Source organism: Trachypithecus francoisi, unplaced genomic scaffold (genome assembly GCF_009764315.1).
Source record: "Trachypithecus francoisi isolate TF-2019V2 unplaced genomic scaffold, Tfra_2.0 Lachesis_group18, whole genome shotgun sequence".
NCBI classification, from domain to species: Eukaryota; Metazoa; Chordata; class Mammalia; order Primates; family Cercopithecidae; genus Trachypithecus; species Trachypithecus francoisi.
Window position 1 is genome coordinate 49,550,457 of NW_022681463.1, and position 19,951 is coordinate 49,570,407.

The window sequence follows — 19,951 nt, forward strand, 5'->3', positions numbered from 1 at the left end:
CAGCCTTGAATTTTAAACTCACTTTAAAGCACGCCAGATTTGAATCTCCAAATTTATTACCTGATTTCATTGGCTGAAGGTTGATTTGCAGACTGTTTCTAAAGACTGCCATACACATAGCCAAGGCTAATATTATGTTAAAAGTTTATGTTGGACAAACAATTTTCATAACATAAATAAATATAACCATATTACTAGAAATTGTATTCAATTTAGGCTTTTAAAACTCCTCTCCTTACCACAGAAATTTCAAAAAGTATTTATAATTCTTAATGAGGATATCTTTTCAGAAATATTCTGCCCTAAAATCCAGGATGCATTTATGCTAAGTATTATGTAGATTAACTTAGTAAAGTATGTGGTTTATTTATAGCACTTTCATAAATTTATAAATATTTGTATTAATATAATGTGTAATTTTAAAAATATTTTAAAATGAAATATTTTATGCAGATATAGTGCTTGATTGTGCTTAATTAATATTCCATGAATACAAGTTTATATGATCATTTACATGAACAAGATAATCACATACATAAAACATGTATTCATAAGCGTGGTGTGTATGTGTCCACACTTATGATTGTAATTCACGAATGGCCACCTTTGTATAGAAGATTATTTTCTGCCTGGAGAGCCCATTGCTACATACCTGGGCTAATCTCCATTTCAGGCTCATATATGCAGTTAATGAAACATGCTCTAAACTAATACTGTTGTTTTCTAACAAGTTAGTTTCAGTATGTATTTGTCAGTACTTCAGAACTCCTTAGAAAGTTTAGAAAAGGGATTGACTTTCGTATTCTGAAACACTAATTACCTGGAGAGAAAATGAAACGCAACAGTGGAAATCAGCAAAGGCAGTTGTTGATTTTTCCATCCCCGAAGTCTTTCAGTTTAATCTGGAAATGTTCACCCTTAAATTCGTAGTGAATACTTTTAAAACAGGACCTCTCCCATTATATTTGAAATTTAATAAATGTTTAGTCAATCTACTTTCCTAGTGAACGCTTTTAAAATAGGACCTCTCCCATTATATTTGAAATTTAATAAATGTTTAGTCAATCTACTTTCCTAGTGAACGCTTTTAAAATAGGACCTCTCCCATTATATTTGAAATTTAATAAATGTTTAGTCAATCTACGTTTATCTGTGTTGCAGAAATTTCCATTTTAGTTTTTCTTCAAGGTATAAATATGGTTAAATGATAATCATATGGGGGAAATCCCAGGGATTTTATCACAGTAAATAATGAAATAAATTGAAATGAACTGCAGAACAATGGTCTTAAACATAATCCTGGTTAACCGTGGCACCCAAAATTGTCTGTTGTTGTATTCCTTGGAATACGTTTGAACAGAAGTATTTATTTTCATTTCTTTTTTTTTTTTTTTTTTTTTTTTGAGACGGAGTCTCGCTCTGTCGCCCAGGCTGGAGTGCACTGGCCGGATCTCAGCTCACTGCAAGCTCCACCTCCCGGGTTCCCGCCATTCTCCTGCCTCAGCCTCCCTAGTAGCTGGGACTACAGGCGCCACCATCACGCCCGGCTAGTTTTTTGTATTTTTTAGTAGAGATGGGGTTTCACCATGTTAGCCAGGATGGTCTCGATCTCCTGACCTTGTGATCCGCCCGTCTCGGCCTCCCAAAGTGCTGATATTACAGGCTTCAGCCACCGCGCCCGGCTTATTTTCATTTCTTTTCAAGGGTCTGGGAAGTTCCAAAGTCCTGCATTGCTTGCATCCACTTATTTAAAATATAGAATTAAGTTGCAATGTGCAAAGCTGACTAATAGAGCTTTGCTCAAGCAATATAACATGTAATCCTGTAATTTAAAGCCTTTCAATGCATTATTGCTCTTGTGAAATGGCTTTACAGTAAGGTAATAATACAAGGAGGGAACCAATGGAAAAATTGTAATGTGTAGACCATTAGCGTTTGAAGTATACTTTCTTTTTTTTTTTTGAGACGGAGTCTCGTTCTGTCGCCCAGGCTGGAGTGCAGTGGCCGGATCTCAGCTCACTGCAAGCTCCGCCTCCCGGGTTTACGCCATTCTCTCGCCTCAGCCTCCGGAGTAGCTGGGACTACAGGCGCCCGCCATCTCGCCCGGCTAATTTTTTGTATTGTTTTAGTAGAGACGGGGTTTCACCGTGTTAGCCAGGAGGGTCTCGATCTCCTGACCTCGTGATCCGCCCGTCTCGGCCTCCCAAAGTGCTGGGATTACAGGCTTGAGCCACCGCGCCCGGCCTGAAGTATACTTTCTAAGCAAATTTTATTTCAATGCATGCTCATAGCAACTGGGTTAAAAGAATTGCGTAAAACTCATATAACATCCATGAACCATTTAAAGAAAAAGTGACATAATGTGCACAGAAGCAGCTACGATTTGTGATTCTCATAAAAGTGGTTTTATTTTGTTCCTCCTTGGTTAGTAATGACTTGAAATTGTATCCAGTTTATCTCTATTAAGTTAGAGAGGTTAGAAGTATAGTAATTACTTATGAAGGAATTTACAGGCAGATGTGGGAAAATACATGGTCTTATTCCCATTATTTATTCACTTAGCAGAATTGTGTTCACACCCCCATGCCCAGCAACCTAGCACATCTGCCTTGAATACTCTGGCACATTTAATGGTCAGTTCTGTTACTGCACATTTAGAGGGAACCTGCTGAATAAGTTTGACATCGAGTTCTATTGCTTAATTCTTGATTACATTACCAAAAATTCTATAAGAATACAAAAAAACTATGTTTGCCTTTCTCTTCACTTTCATTAAATTGTTTGCTGAGAAAAGGAGAAAAAATTCAGCCTAGTAGAGCTTTCTCCAAAGCTAAATGATTATTTATTTTGGGAATATAACTCTATCGCTATCTCTATCTCTTTTATTTCTGCATTTGTCAAAAGTTTCTTAAGAAAAGCCTTGAAAGTCACACATAGACAGAAACTCAATGGAACACGCATTCTCAGGAAATGGACAATGCACAGAGTTGCTAAAACTTTATAGTAGCCAAGATATTTATGGCAAAAGATTTCTTTGAAATACCACTTACGCAATAAAATGCTAGGATAAAGCTATATTTTGGTTACGGTACATGGCACCTAAACATTTTATTAAATTGTTAAAATTGTTTGAAAAATGTCAGCCAGCCTATGATAGAGACCATTAAATCTTGGAATAGCACATAAAAGGAGAATTTCTAAACAAAGAAAAAAAGTGTTTTATCTGGTACATAAGCTTAATCCACTTACTGAATTACTTCAGACTTCAACATCCTTCGCTTTTTTTCCCCAATCCTCTTTTTACTTAGATTTGTTAAGGTTTTTTTACACATAACGTACTCTTATATCTTAACTGTTTTGGGACATATTGGTTCCATTTATTGCACCATAAGGCAGTGAATTGAGGCAAATATTATACAAACACTTTACAAGTGGCCCACTTGCAACAACTAAATGCACAATAAGAAATATATCTTATCTATTAATTTCACTTGATCACGTGGAACTATAACTGAGGGAATTCAACTGGTCTATTTAATGACCTGTTCCAGAAGACGATTTAAAATCAGCTTTTGTTTTCTTATAAATCCCCTGTGCAACAGTCAGCTTCTCACTGTTCATTGAGCAGTAGTGACTACCTCCATCTGGCTAGACTCTGCAAACCTGGTTAAAAATGAAATGGCTTGTTGGGACAAAGGAGAGAGGAAGTGCTTTTGAGGGAGAAGAGAGGACTTTTCCCACCTTTAAGACATCAAGAAGGAAGAAAAAAGGATGTCTCTCAGTGGAAAGATCTGGAATGGGAATTGTGAGGATAGAAGAGGACTTACATAGAGGAATTGATGAGCGTTATCTGTAGGGTCAAGAGAGGATTGAAGGGATGCCAGTCAACTTGCAGTGGGGTTGAAGGAGGTCTGCTGCCCCTAGAAGAACTGGAAAGGTGAACTTTGCAAAATCCACTGCGTGGGAACATGTGTCAGGCTCCTGAAGTTGAACATAAGCTTATTTATGTAGTGGATAAATTCAAGTTTACCTTGTTAGTTAATATATTACTGTGACAAAGTTACTGCTTGTCATGAACTGCCAAGGGTTCAGTTGGAGGAAGAAAGCATGATGTCTAAGCCAAATGCTTTGCTTAATGTTCCTAATATGGGTACTCTCAATCTATGGTGCTTATGTACCTTATTTTTGTGTTAGCATTTGTATACAAATGGTAGGTCTTGGGAACGTTAATTTTGCAATAAAGTTATTTGTTGTGGACAAAATAAAGGGCAAAAATAAATAATAATTTCTAGAAGGTAAAGCCAAAACCAACTAGGTAAATACAAATCACTGTACCCTCTTGAAATAAAAGAGGGAAAACCATATTTCAATTAAGTAGAGAAAGACCTATAAGCTATAGTGTCATAGGAAAAGGAAAAGCAGGGCCGGGCGCGGTGGCTCAAGCCTGTAATCCCAGCACTTTGGGAGGCCGAGACGGGCGGATCACGAGGTCAGGAGATCGAGACCATCCTGGTTAACATGGTGAAACCCCGTCTCTACTAAAAAATACAAAAAAAACAAGCCGGGCGCAGTGACGGGCGCCTGTAGTCCCAGCAACTCGGGAGGCTGAGGCAGGAGAATGGCTTAAACCCAGGAGGCGGAGCTTGCAGTGAGCTGAGATCCGGCCACAGCACTCCAGCCTGGGCGGCAGAGCGAGACTCCGTCTCAAAAAAAAAAAAAAAAAAAAAAAAAAAAGGAAAAGGAAAAGCTAGCATGTTCCTCACTGAACTTTGGAAAAACATTTCTTCCAAAAAGGAGAATGACTGAGACAAATCAGAAGAAACCTTACATGCATGTGGCATCTTTATTTCTGAAGATGCATAATTTCAACATTTACAGTTTATAAAGCACTTTCAAAACCATTAACCTTTTGAGCTGGATGAAACAGATTTTTAACCAGATCTATCAATTTTGTTAAACTAACAAATTATTTTTGCGAATTGTTTTCCTATGTGTATTTCCATTGTCAGGTGTCTGGAAAACTCAGGAACAAAAAAGAGAAATAAAAAAATACCCGGCTGGGCGTGGTGGCTCACGCCTGTAATCCCAGCACTTTGGGAGGCCGAGGTGGGCGGATCACGAGGTCAGGAGATCGAGACCATCCTGGCTAACACGGTGAAACCCCGTCACACAAAAATACAAAAAATTAGCCAGGCGTGGTGGTGGGCGCCTGTAGTCCCAGCTACTCCGGAGGCTGAGGCAGGAGAATGGCGTAAACCCGGGAGGCGGAGCTTGCAGTGAGCTGAGATTGCACCACTGAACTCCAGCCTGGGTGACAGGGCGAGACTCCCTCTCAAAATAAATAAATAAATAAATAAATAAATAAATAAATAAATAAATAAATAAATAAAATAAAGAAAAAAGAAAAAGAGAAGAAAATACCTATGCCCTCATCACCTAGAATTAAAATATTCTAACATTTTATGTTATTTCTGTCTCCAGTTTTTTGTTTTCTTTCTTTTTTTTTTTAATGATAACCTTATAGTATAATTTGAGGTCTAGTAGTATGATGCCTCCTTTTTTTTTTTTTTTTTGGCTTGGGATTGCTTTGACTATTCAGGCTGTTTTTGGTTCTATATGGATTTTCAACAGGTGTCTTTTAAAAAGGATATATTTTTTTCGTAATTCTGTGAAAAGGGATGTTGGCATTTTGATAGGGATTGCACTGAATCCATAGATTGCTTTGGGCAGTATAGTCATTTTGGCAATATTAATTCTTCCAATCTGTGAACATAGGATGTTTTTCCATTTGTGCAATTTATGACTTTTTTAAAATCAGTGTTTGGTAGTTTTTCTTGTAAAGATCTTTCAACTCCTTGGTAAAATATATTCATAGGACTTTTTTTGTAGCTATTGTAAATGGGATTAACTTCTTGTTTTGGTGCTTGACTGAATATTTATTGTTGTGTAGAAATGCTACTGATTTTTGTGCATTGATTTCTGTCTCAAAGTTTTAAAGAAAAAAAATTTTTTTAAAGAAGAGAGGCAAAAAAAAAAAACAATTAAACAACAGACTCTCTGGATACTATAGATACAGTTAACATTTCCTTCATATCCTTTTATGGTCTGCCTATTTTTCTTATTTCACATAAGCAATCCCTACTTTGAAATTAATATGTATTATAGCCATCTACACTTCTATGATTTGATTAGGCATTTATATAACATTCAGTTTTAAAATTTGTCATATGACATTTTCATTTTAAATCAAAATATGTGTCACTGCAGCTGAACACTGATTTGTTCAATAAAGTTTGATGAGCATTTTAGCTCAATTTTCTAGTTATGTTTAAAGATAACAAAAATAAGCAAAAAAAGAAGGTACATAGAAAACATTAAAGAAAAGGCTGTGGGTATAGGCTCAAGATTTCCTTATTTGGGCCAGAATAAATTTCAGGATACTAAATGATTAGAACCATTTTTCAGAAAGAATAAGAATCTGTACTGTAAGTCTCTTAAAATATAAATTTTATTAGTTTCTAGACATAAGTATAAAGATACGTGCCTTGATGAAAGAATGATTGGAGGAGTTCTAAGAGCTCTTTTCTTATCTTCTTATGGATTGTTCTTGTGTCTGAGAAAATATTTTGGAATCAGAACCTGTTCAATATGGGTGTATTTGCTAAACTGACTCCACTGAAGAAAACACTTTCTGAGGAAGTACTCAGTTTCGTCCTCTGTAGTCCTTTCAATTTTGACAACAGCACAAACAGTTACATGATTCCAGAGAAAGAGCAGAAGAAAGCCATGAGTGTATAGCATCCTTGAAGGCCAGTACATAAATGAAACAAGAGGTAGTACTCAGTTGTGTTGCATTAGATAAGAACTGAGAATTGCCATTTGAATTAATAATGTGTAAATCATAGGTGATTGTAGTAGGGCCATTTCAGTGGAATGGGCGTGCTTGAAACCTAATACATGTGGATCTCTAAAAAAATGGATAGAGAGAAGTTGAAGACACTAAGTTTAGACTATTATTTAAAGTAGATTCATTTCTGCAAATATGAATTTCTTTTGAATTATTAAACAAATGTTCTGTTTTAGAATTCTTCATGAAAAGATTCCTTAGTTTATTAAAATGGGTAGGAATAACATTTTCAGTGGGAGATTTTAAATAAATGGAATTGTTATTTAATGAAACCTATAGCACAAAAGTACAAAACTATTGCCTCTATAATGACTGCAAAACTTTTATGAAAGTGCTATTAATTTTTAGTAAACAACTTTGATTTTGTAAGAAGGTAGGAGTAGTAATAGAATAATAAATAATATTAAACATTGCTACTGCATTACAGTTGAGTGGAAAATGTAAAGAACCCTCTTTTTAGCAAAGAAAACAGCTGTGTTTTTCATAAAAAAATCTTTCATAAAACTTTGTTGTTTTTGCTACTCTTGATTATTTTTCTCTTAATATGGCTAGAAGTTCTTTTTTGAAAATTTGTATCAAAAATGAAAGAGTAAAAATACCTGATTATGTGAAAACTTTGAGCCAGTATTTCTATAGGTAGTGAATGGTAATTTTCCCAGGAACTACAATGGATGTTTTGGAGTGGCAAGATTTATCCACATATTATAATACAGACTTTCAGTCGTAGGAGATGAAAAATAAAGAACTGGTTTAAAGTATAAAACAAATGTATTTTCAGTGATTTTCATTGAATATGATTGTTATTATTGAACTTTAGACTTCTCAAGTTTGATTTACATATGTACCCCCAATATAAATCTGATTTAGCAAATCAATCTTACCCATAATTCAATATGCAGTCATTTATATTAAATTTGGCAAACAGTAAAATTGTTTGGTTGGATGAACCTTGAGAGGTTTTTTTTTTTTTTGGAAACAGTCTCGTTCTGTCGCCCAGGCTGGAGTGCAGTGGTGTAATCTCGGCTCACTGTAACCTCAACCTCCTGAGTTCAAGCTATTCTCGTGCCTCATACTCCTAAGTAGCTAGGATTACAGGCATGCACCACCACACCCGGTTAATTTTTATATTTTCATTAGACGGAGTTTTGCCATGTTGACCAGGCTGGTCTCAAACTCCTGACCACAGGTGATCCGCCCACCTCCCACCTCAACCTCCCAAAGTGCTAGGATTACAGATGTGAGCCATTGCACCCAGCCGAGACTTCTAAAATAAATATTATTTTTAGAAAATGCTGCAACTCTTCCAGAAGTAGAAATTTGTTAGGAAGGATTCATAGTGATTAAATGTTTCCCCATAGGAATTTTTTTTTCTTAAAAGTTTGGCTATTTATAATAGTTAATCTCAAAATATTGTTTACGGTGTTACTTTTTTATTTTGCTCTGAGTTATATATTTATAATTTGCAGAGGAAATTTACCTCATAAGACTCAATTTTAAAAAGTAAGGAAAGAAAAATAAGTTAAAAATTTTGCTTTGATGCCATTCACTGTTCCAAAAACAAGAGCTGCTCCAGAATGAAACACAGGAAAGGCTTAGGGATGAGATCTTTTAGGGATGGAAGGACTTAACTGGGCATCACAATGATACTGTAAATGCACTCATTTTGTTATGTTGCATATTTTCTTGGAAAAGTTGGAAGAAAAAGAATGACCTTTAAAGCTCACTCTTGGCACTGTTGGCCTTTATATTAAGTCCAATTCTACAACATCTTGTTATATGTTGTACTATTGAATTTAATGCACTGATAGGTTCTATTTCTTCTGAAATCAATCCTTACATTCTTCATGTTTGAACTACTATCAAATTACTCATGGCTCATGAGAATTCGTGTTTTCTGGCCTTTGCATATGTAGTTCCTTCTGTCTCAAATGTGTGCTAACCATGATTCCCTCATCAGTCCATCTCTTGAGACTCTTTATTCGTGTGTCTAACCTGGGAGTCTATGCATGCCTTCTCTGTCCCTTAGCAGTCTGCAGGTGGCATGTTTACGCATCATGGCGGTTATTTATTTTCATGTATTGTTTCAGGGCTAATGTGAGAGTATTACAGATATTAAATGCCATATTTTGATGATCCAGTACAATCTTGACACATAACATGCACTCAGTAAATGTCTGATTATCAAACAAACAAACAGAATAGAATGAGAGGCTAGGGATAGGAATTGAATGATTAAAATGTCTATGGACATCACAGATGAAAATAACTGTTTTAAGGTCTATGCTCTTTTTTTTTTTTTTTTTTGAATGCCAAAAAAGCTGCTGTGGAGAGGAAAGGCCTTTGTTGCTAACAGTGAATTTGTTCAGACAAACTTAAGAACATTCAAATAATTAATATTGCAAGGGAACATTTTACAAATTACACATGAAAGTTACTTAAAAACAGGTTAAAATGGCAGTCAACATTTTTTGAATGACGTATGAAGAGAGTTGCTAGAGGAGGTAAGTTTTGAATAGGATTAAAATTAAATTGTAGAGAGAGAACAGATACAAAATAATTTTTCATGCTAAAAGGCTTATAGTGATGGGTATATGAATTTAAAGTTATGCCTTCCTCATTGCCACATAGCTATTTATTTTAAACAAATAAAAATAAATGAGATAATTGATATCTTCAAAATGTAATGACAGTGCTTTAATGTATATTTAAATACATAAAATGATGGTTTTGAAATGAAAATAGAGTGAACACAATATATTAAAATTCTAAAATATTTGCTTTTAAAAATGTCTAACAGTAATTTTCTAACAGATTTTTCTTTGAGCTAGTAAAATTCTTAAACACATTTGCTTTTAAAAATGTCTAACAGTATTTTTCTAACAGATTTTTCTTTGAGCTAGTAAAGGTAGCATTTACTCGATGAATAGGAAACATGGCATACTAGTTTTGAAAAGAATAGTCTCTTTGCTCATAATGTCATGAAATCTATGCATATATTATAGTTTTATTTAAGAAGAAAGGTTATATATAATGATGAACCTTTTCTGGAGGCACAACAATATATTTTTGTCAAAGTAGAAACCTTAAAACCTACAAAGTTATGTTTAATAAATGGCCAAACAACAATACTTACAAATATTGCTTTCCTTGAGTCTAATTAAAGATTTAGAAAAGAAGTAAGAAAACAGGAAGTGGAAAATGTCTTATTTTCACATGAAAAACTTGTGTGAGGAATATGGAAAACTGTCATTTTAATATGTTCACAGAGAAAGGCCAAGCCATAATGTAATATCTTATGTTCTATAATTCATATCAATTTCCAGGTAAATTATTTTAGATAACCTGTTTTTTAAAAGTGCTGTCTATTTAGTACAGAAATAAGTCAATTAGTATTTTAAGATCCTAAACTTCTGCTTTTTCAGTTTTATCTATTTCAAATATATCACTTAAAAGGTAGTTCATGTGGTAGATAAGGATATGGGGAATGGTTCCAGAAAGGCTAGGCGACAGCATAACTTTATGGGGGGAGGAATTATGCTTCAGTCTCCTCTTCTGTAAATGGAGGTAGTTAATAATATCTATGTCACAGGCTAATATGTGTGTAATATGTATCAAACTCTTAAATAATATCTCACCCAAATAGCACCATATAAGCTTTAGCTACTGAAGTCATAAATGTAATGAATAAATATTGCCAAAAAAGGTAAATGTAAAATTACCGAATCTTATATTTCTCTAGTTTTAGTAAAAACATTTTAACAATTTGTTTATCCGGGGACAATTAAAAAGTCTTTGTGGTAAAGACTCAATCTTAATGAATGTATCTCTGGGTGTGGACCCTTGTTAGCTCAAATGGTATTCCATTATTAGGCTCATAGCAAACAGCCATGTCTCTCAATGGACACTCTAAATGTGGAGTAGTTTGTCACAATTATTTGGTAATCTCTTTCAGTGTAACTCACACAGCAAAAGTGACAATATTCCTGTCACTCCTCAGAAATGTCCCAGCTCCGCGGGTTTCCACATTCAGGAGAATGAAGAAAGCCATTACGAGGTATGCCATATATCTATAGAGACCATGTTACTACTGATAAATTTTCATTTTCTTCGTAATTTTAAATATTGTATCTTAACTAGTATTATTTTCTTTGCCCACTTCTTCTGTGGTCACAGTTTTATACTAATGCTTTTGAAAATAATTTTAAGTAAATAATTTTAGAACAAAAATCCAGGAAGATATATAATTTTTCTGTTGAGTAATAGTCCAACTCTTAAACATAATGTTAGTAACATGGAATGAAAAGTACTGATTTTTACCTATTAAAGAAAGTAATGAGCAACTGTTTTTCAAAGCTAGATGTTCTTGATTGATTCGTATTTATTAATTGAACTAAAAGAAAAGCACACCTATTTTGAAAGGTTGATTCGATTCATCTCCCATACTCAGGAAAATGAGAAAGACATTGCTGCTTAATATGACCGGTTAAATTTGAATTTTAATGAAGCTTTTCCTTTCTTTTTACTACATTTTGTCAGTTTGATCTTTTATTTCCCTGTGTTTTTTTTTTTGTTGTTGTTGTTGTTGTTTTGGTTTTTTTTTTGAGACGGAGTCTCGCTCTGCCGCCCAGGCTGGAGTGCTGTGGCCGGATCTCAGCTCACTGCAAGCTCCGCCTCCCGGGTTTATGCCATTCTCCTGACTCAGCCTCCGAAGTACCTGGGACTACAGGCGCCCGCCACCTCGCCCGGCTAGTTTTTTTTTGTATTTTTTAGTAGAGACGGGGTTTCACCGTGTTAGCCAGGATGGTCTCGATCTCCTGACCTCGTGATCCGCCCGTCTCGGCCTCCCAAAGTGCTGGGATTACAGGCTTGAGCCACCGCGCCCGGCCGTTCCCTGTGTTTTTGAACTTAAAAGCCATTACTTTCTTTTTTTAAAAAAGTTAGTTAATCCACATTAAAAGGTAGAAGATCCATAGTTGTTTTTATCTTTTTCTTTTATGTTGGAAGGGCATTTCTAGTGCCAATTATTCCACTATGGCTGGGTATAGAAATCTATTATCTTTCATGTATTTTTTTTTTCAAGTCGTGGTAAAAAACACATGACATAGAGTTTACTATCTGAACCATTTTTAAGTGTAGAGTTCAGTCGTGTTAACTATTTTTGCATTGTTGTGAAATGGAAGAAGAGTCCCATTTTTAAAGAATTATGTTTTAATAATTAACAAATATTAAAACATACATACTGTTTCACGTATTTTTTTTACAGCTATAACATATAGATTGTAGAAAGAGAGGTAATGTATGTGTGTGCGTATGTATGTTTGCCTGTGTGTGCGTATGTGTGTGTGCCTGTGTGTGTATTCTGTTTTCTTACAGAACGTAGGTCCCCTCCATTCCCTTAAAACCTTTTCTTAATCTTTTTAGTAAAAAAAAAAAAATTGTAATAATTATTGCTTTTACCATCTAAAGGAATCTATTATTTTCAAAAATCCCACTGGTAATGTATATTGAAGAAACTGCTTTGATTAATAGAGACTTAATATAGAAAGCAACTTCTTTTTGGATAAAACATTAGTGGAGGTTGAAAGAGGATTGAATAATATTTTGAACAGCTCTATCCCCTAATTTTCCTTCGCATATTTTTATTCTATTTCTTTTACTTTGTGTGGGTCTGAATACTTAGAAATGTGTTTCTAAACTTCAGTATACATACTTTTTTGTATTTTTCTTTCTTTTTTTATCCACAGCCTATATCACTTGAACATTGAGAGAAGAACCATAGTTTTTAACCCTTTGATTTTTCCTCTTTACTGTGTACATTTCAACTATCTAAGACAATAAAATTGTTCCCATTAATTACCAACAATAACACAATAGTTCTAATTGGATGGCAGAGAAATTTCTTTTTCATAAGTGAAGATTAATATAAATAGTACAAAACCCTACCCAGGATGTTGTGAAAGTCATTAAGATCCAAGTGGATTTCAGATTTCTAAGAATTATATTTATTTTTATAACATTTTATGTTTGTGTTTATTGAGTTAACCATACTCCTCAGAAACCATCTTCCTCAGAAAATCCCTTTGATTACCAAAGGTGGTGAGATGATTTATTGAAGATTTCATTATTTTTTGTAGAGAATTTAAATGAGATATAATTGAAATAATTTTCTATAAATCATACTTTTTTCTCCCTTAGATATTTTATAAGGTCCAAAACACAAGAAGACAGTTTGTACAGGGTTTGACTAAAAGTCTAGGAAATTTGAAGAAAAAAAAATGACATCTAGAGTTATGATGTTTATTTATATTATTAGACCATTTGTCAAAGAACAGTGACAATAAATCTACTATGGTTTATTTATAAAAAAAGAAGGCAAAATATTTCTATAAATCTTTCATTGCATAAATTCTCATTTAACCATCATGCTCCAGGCCCATTTTCTCTGAATGGTTTTGAACTATGTTGTCTGGAAGGCCCTACCCTTCCCTGATGATCTGTGATACTAAATAATGATAATGATATTGACAACTTATACTTAACAGCATAATTTTCTACAGTTAAATATCTTTCTGTGTTAAATAGTACGTTTCACTCTGTGCTAGGGACTGTTTCAAGAAGTTTATTTGTATATTCTCCCATCCTTCACATTTTATCCTTGGTTAGTTTTTGATCATAATACATTTAATTTCTTTAACATGCATTTTTTATTAAATTCAGAGAGACAATATCTGAAATTTCTTATAAAATAAAACTTGAAGAAAAGAGATAAGTGATGTCATCTTTTAAGTTTTTTAAAAAACATTATAAGATACAAGGTTTCTGTATAAATGCTTAATATCTGTAGACCAATAATAAAATGGGTAGTTTTAGTAACCCCTTTTTTAAAGGTTATTAATCTAGTGTTAATTATTCTTGAGAATTAACAATGAAAGGTGATTATAACCTACAGAATTGGCATCTGCAATGTTATTTTTCATTATATTTTATTCTGTACCAAGCCTGGTGTTCCCTAATTTTTATTTTTTCACAATTTATATTTCCTCTCCCTTTTAATCACCTTAATATAGTAAAAAGAAAGATGATTGTTCTGTTTAACACACACAAATATTTAACTGTAGAAAACTATACTGTTAAATAGAGTCATATTCAGTGTCAATGAATGCTGACTAATCTGGATGAAATTCTTAAATTTATGCTATGACACTAGATACATAATAAAACCGAAGAATGATGTGACCAGCAAGTTTTTAATTATTATTAGCTTATTATTAACCTATCACTCTCAACTTAGATATAAGAAGTATTGCTTACTTACAGAGAAATGTTATATCAGCTATTGAGAAAAATTTGTGCCAGACGCTATTCTAAGCACGTCATATGCATTACAATAATTCTTCTAATCTACCACTAGAGTATAAACATGTTACAATTTTATGAACTGCTAGGGTAAAATGCTGCCAATTTAACTCTGACAAATGCTTATTTTTGGTTTCTTTAACATTTGTCCTGTTTTAATATGTGCAAAAACAAGGGATTTTTTTGTATTAGAACTGTTGACATATAGCTTATTTAATTCTGACAGCAATCCCACTAGGTAGGTATGATTATTATTCTTATTCTACAGATGGGAAAAGGACACACTGAGAGCTGATATAATTTGCTCAAATGCACGCAGACAGGAATGAGTGGGCTGGAAGATAGCCACAGCCACATGGCTTCAGAAACTGCAAAGATAACTATGCCATGATATTATCTAAGTAACAACAAACAAACAAAAAACCTCACAGGCTATTTGATTGTCGGGGACCAGAGATTATCTATACATATTACTGAAACATAAAGTGAAGACAAGAGCCATTGAGTAGCTTGCCCTACCTCTCAGAGCTAGCTAGTGATAGCACTAGAATTAGATCCTAGAATTACTGATCCCAGAGTAATCTAAAGACTTTACCTTCAAACACAAAGTTTCCAAGCAAATGTTAAATAAAATAGTTTACACTTGAATTTCTTTCTTAAACTAGGTTTTAAAAATGGTGTGGAATTTAAACTGTCATGTTTAAGTTTTCTCTCCCTGACATACCTTTTGTCATGGATACACAGAGCATTGCAAAGATTAAAATCGAAGCACCGCCATAAAAAAGTGCACATTGTTTTTATGCCATAAATGCATATTGCCTTTAATAAGCATCTTTGATCCATATTTCATTGTCACTTCTTTTCTATTATATTTCATTCCCTTTTCCCATGAAACAGTGTATAATGCAAGCAGAGCTTTCAGTGTCAATATTCTGCAATCTGTAGGAAAATGTCTCATAGTTATTGGAATTCACACAAGACTGCATCTCAGTATGAGTAGCTGTTCCCTGTCACTGTTTTTGATGCTTGAGCTAAATAATATTTTACAAAATGGTTTAGCGTTCAGTGTATGCATTTTTGAGATAAGACTTCTCCCTTTTAGGGGTGAAATCCGAAAATCAATGTCAGATGGAAATCTTAGCTCTAAGAGTTAGGGAGATTGGTGGAAGGGTTTTAAACTAGGTGTGAATTTTAGCCTCTAGGCTTTGGAAATGTGGCAGTTATCGTGAGTATGAAATTCATGGGTGCAGATGGTTGATGAAGATATCCCAGGATGGGCCACTGCTATAAATCTCCACAGAAAAATTGAGAAAACCATTTTGATAAGGAACATATTTTTGACCTTTTATGTAAATTCATAACACAAGTTTTGCTGGATTCATTAAATGAGTAGAAGTTAAATTACCATCGGTTTCATGAAATTGCCAGTTGTGTCATGTGACAGAAATATTTAATAACATTAAAATATGTCAAATGGTGAGTAAGAGGAGTGCATGAGAGGAGAACTACAATGTATTAAACTATTTTTATGTGTCTTATATTTCACATTTGCTACCTAATTCAAGACAATTGTCTTCAAGGTAAGTCCAATTTCCCTCCCCATTAGGATAAATTTATGGGTGCCTAGGTGATCTTGAGCCTAGATCACCAACCAAGGACACACTGATAGCTAGAGGACGATGGGGCTCAGTTTGTTACACAGTCTAGAACATTATTGTTTAAATAATAACAAATGGAGCAGGAGCAACATGGTAACATTACCTGCTACTTTTAAATATTAAAATATGAAAGATATAAAGCCAAAACACTTTTGCTTTTGTCTTACTTGGTCTTTTATTTTCTTTTTTAAAAAATATTTATGCATTAAATCTGATTTAGTGTATGAAGATTACACAACACACCTATATTTTCTTGTTATTGCTGTATTATGAATATTATACCACATACCTGTATTTTCTTGTTCTTCATGATTATGTAGTCATATTACCCAAGTACATTTACATAATTATGTACAAGTATACAAATAAATATGTCCAGTCCTTAGAATAGGTGTTGCTGTTGATATCAGCTTTAAAATTAAAATAATTAGGCAAATCATTTTACAATAATTCTCTGAAGATTTTTACATTATAGTTTAGAGTAATAAAGTTATGTACAGTTAATAACTATTTACTAATAACACGAAATTAATTCACAAGCTAGTTTTTTCTTTCTTCATAAGGACAGCTTTTTTGGAAAACCCCAAGGGTAGTAAATGATACATATACACACACGTACATGTTATTTACATACTTACATACATACATATTTCGGGAATAACTCCTAACATATTAAAATATTTAAATTTTTAGTAACATCACTCTCCAAAGTACAATAAATTAAGAAAAATGATAAGCAATATTTTACATCTCAGTCACTGTGAAACATTGCATATATGACAAGTATTAGAGAAAGCATGTTGGGCGTCCGTTTGGCTCACTCACTAGATAAAGAAGTTTTTCACCCTTTTACCATGAAGGTTCCAAAACTGCACTTCAGAAAAATGACAAATAAAATACATCATGGATTGGAGAATTGTTAGAGTTAAGCCCTGACATGCCCAACTGGGAATAGTCAAAGATCGTATGCTATTTTAGGTAAGATTGACATGGAAAATAATTTCCAACAAATCACAGGACAATTTCTGGCTACAATTCCAAATAGCATTTAGGAATCTTTGAACTTGATATAGATCTGTTATGTGAAATTTGTGTTATATAGAGATATATTTGCAAAAAATTCATTAAAATATTTGACAGGATCCTATTGCTTGCTGAATAAGCATATGTGAATTTGTAAGAAATTACCAAGAATTTAAAGAACTTATACTACAGTAGTATAGAAATGCTACATACACTAATGCCTATGTATAATACAGTTTTCTAGAAACATGATTGTTGGTTTATTTCAGACTATTGAACTTATGCTTGAGAAAATTTTGTGTTAATTTTAAGAGGGATGTAGGCAAATATAAAAACATATATTTGATCAACTCTATACTACATCTCTCTACTTTCTGATGTGAATTGATTTAATTTTGTAAACGGGACCGTCAGTATGTTCCTTAAATCAAGTAAACATGGATAGGGTACTAGACATCCCTTCCTCTGTTTTTGCTCACGGACACAAAGATGAGACTTCTTTGGAGTGGAAACAAATTATCCAACCTCTCTTTTTTCATAATTATGCTGAATCCAGTCTTTGAGTCATGTATTAATCTGTCGCTCCTTTTTTCTCTCCCGCTCTTCCTTTCTTCCCTCCCTCCCTCCTTTCTTCCTTCCATAAATATTTATCCAGCAAGTATACCAGAGGCAATGTTACGCATGCCAAGTACATCACTTGTATATACAAACATGGTTCTTTGTGTTTCAGATATTACATTACAAGGGAGTATACTCATATCAATGTGTTACCATAAAGTGTAAGCAGTGCTAAAATAAGAGATATTCAAGATGCAGGAAGAACACATCATAAGAGCAATTTAACATAGCACAGGAAAAGTATATTATCAAAATAAGACTTGAAGGAGTTTACAAGGTGAATGTTCAGGAGTGATGTGTTGGTGTGTGTTGGTAGAAAAATGAGAATTTTACTTAAATCCTGTGTGAAGGCCAGATGTCAGGAGAGGACATACAAATTTTAAGGAAAGTTCCACTGGCTCTTTGTCTCCTCAATGCAGACGTTTTTCCTGGCTCCAATCTAAGACGTGGTTCAAAATGTAAAGCTGCAGTGACTATTAAACTTTGCATTCTTACTTAGTATAGTAGATAAACACATTTTTAGTTATTAAGAACAGTGACTATATAATGTTTTTCAATGTGTGTTCAACAGTCAGCTTTAAAACTTAAATAATTCTAAATGCAGATATGCATATTTACAGATACATTCCTACAAATAGATTTTGATTTTTATAGAAATTATTATACATAACAATTTTATAATTATGTAACTCTGGTATATGGTTGCATATGTATATAAATGTTAATATCCAATTTTACATATGATCATAGCTTATTTTTTAAATTATACTTTAAGTTCGGGAGTATATGTACAGGACATGCAGGTTTGTTATTACTACTATTTTTGTAAGTCACTTATTATTAAAAATAGCATACATTTGTGGTGTTTTCCTGAGGCTAAACAAATGTACTTGAGCAATGTGAGTGGCCTTATGAATTGCTTCATTGTAAATTCGTGGAGACATTTTTAGTTGAATTCCCGTGTATAAATCAGTTATCAAATTTTCCACCAGTTCAGTATTTTTTCAATTACTTAACACTTTATAAAGATTGGTCATCACCTTCTTTAACTTTTTATTAAATACATTCTGCCAATTCTTTCATCACCACAAAACAAGTGGGCTTGGTTTTATTCACAGGAAGAGCCGCCTTTGACAGATTTGCTGATGGTGTCAGCGTTGGTCGCCGGCTTGATGGACAGCACCAAACCTCGCTGTGGCCCAGCTCCTGCTAATTAGTTGTTTGAAGCCACTCTGTGTGCCATAGGCATAGGCTTATCAGCCAAAGACATCTTTACCATTCAACATGACAGCTGTGATGCAGTTGTTCGTAGAGAGAATGGAGCACAAAGAGAGGGGGGAATGAGCCTTTCAGATAAATGACAACCATAGTATCTTTCACTGAAGGATCCTAAAGATATAACAAAACAACTAAAATGTAGAGTACAAAAAAGGTGTACATCAATATCTGTTGGATGAGTGTGGAACCCACACATGAAATGATGATAAATAATATCAGACTGTGAGAGTGACAGGAAAATACAGCTGCCTTGAAAGTTCTTTTAAAATCCATGGAAATTGCATGTACTTGTAATTAATGCTGCTCAAGCATTTGCTAATGAAATTAATGTAGATGTGTGGAGTTTTCAGAAGTTTCTGCACATGTGCATAGATACTAATGTGAAATCTGGCCAGAAAACTTTGTATTTGAACAACTGTAGAGAACATGGTCATGAATAATATTGGGATGCTAAAATTCTCAGGATATTGGAGACATCTGAGAGGAGTGAAAGTCATCCACATATATGTGAGAAGGGTGTAGGCATGGGAAAGCTAAAAATATAAAGTTACTATTCCTTTTTAGAAAAGTGTGCTTATATTGAAGTAATAATGAATGAAATTTTTTTCAGTCATTGATGATTGAAAACTGTGAGATCCCATTTTACCTACTATCCACATAAACTGGAAATCTAATGAAAAGTGCCTATGGTTAGAAGTACACATTGACAAATCAAATTAAATAAATATTTTCACATAAATATTTCATATTATAAAATGCATATTCTAATTTCAAAATACTGACTGTAAATAATCTTTTAATATAAGATACCTAATACTGGCTGGGCGCGGCGGCTCACGCCTGTAATCTCAGCACTTTGGAAGCCCAAGGCGGGCAGATCAGGAGTTTCAGACCAGCCTGGCCAACATGGTGAAACCCTGTCTCTACTAAAAAAAAGAAAAATTTGTCGGTCATGGTGGTGCATGCTTTTAATCCCAGCTAATTGGGAGGCTGAGGCTGAGGTACAAGAATCGCTTGAACCTGGGAGTCAGAGGTTGTAGTGAGCTGAGATTGTGCCACTGCACTCCAGCCTGGGCAACAGGGCAAGACCTTGAAAAAAAAAAAAAAAAAC

General features: G+C 33.9%; 1 protein-coding gene across 2 annotated transcripts in view; it reads left to right on the forward strand.

The window, feature by feature from the left end:
- The window catches only part of PCDH9 (protocadherin 9), a 963,790-nt gene that overhangs the window by 328,620 nt on the left and 615,219 nt on the right, over positions 1-19,951 (forward strand). For both annotated transcript variants that reach the window (XM_033177589.1, XM_033177590.1), the window contains exon 3: positions 10,860-10,961. In XM_033177589.1, the coding sequence (XP_033033480.1) occupies positions 10,860-10,961 (102 nt within the window). The remainder of the gene's footprint in view (positions 1-10,859; positions 10,962-19,951) is intronic.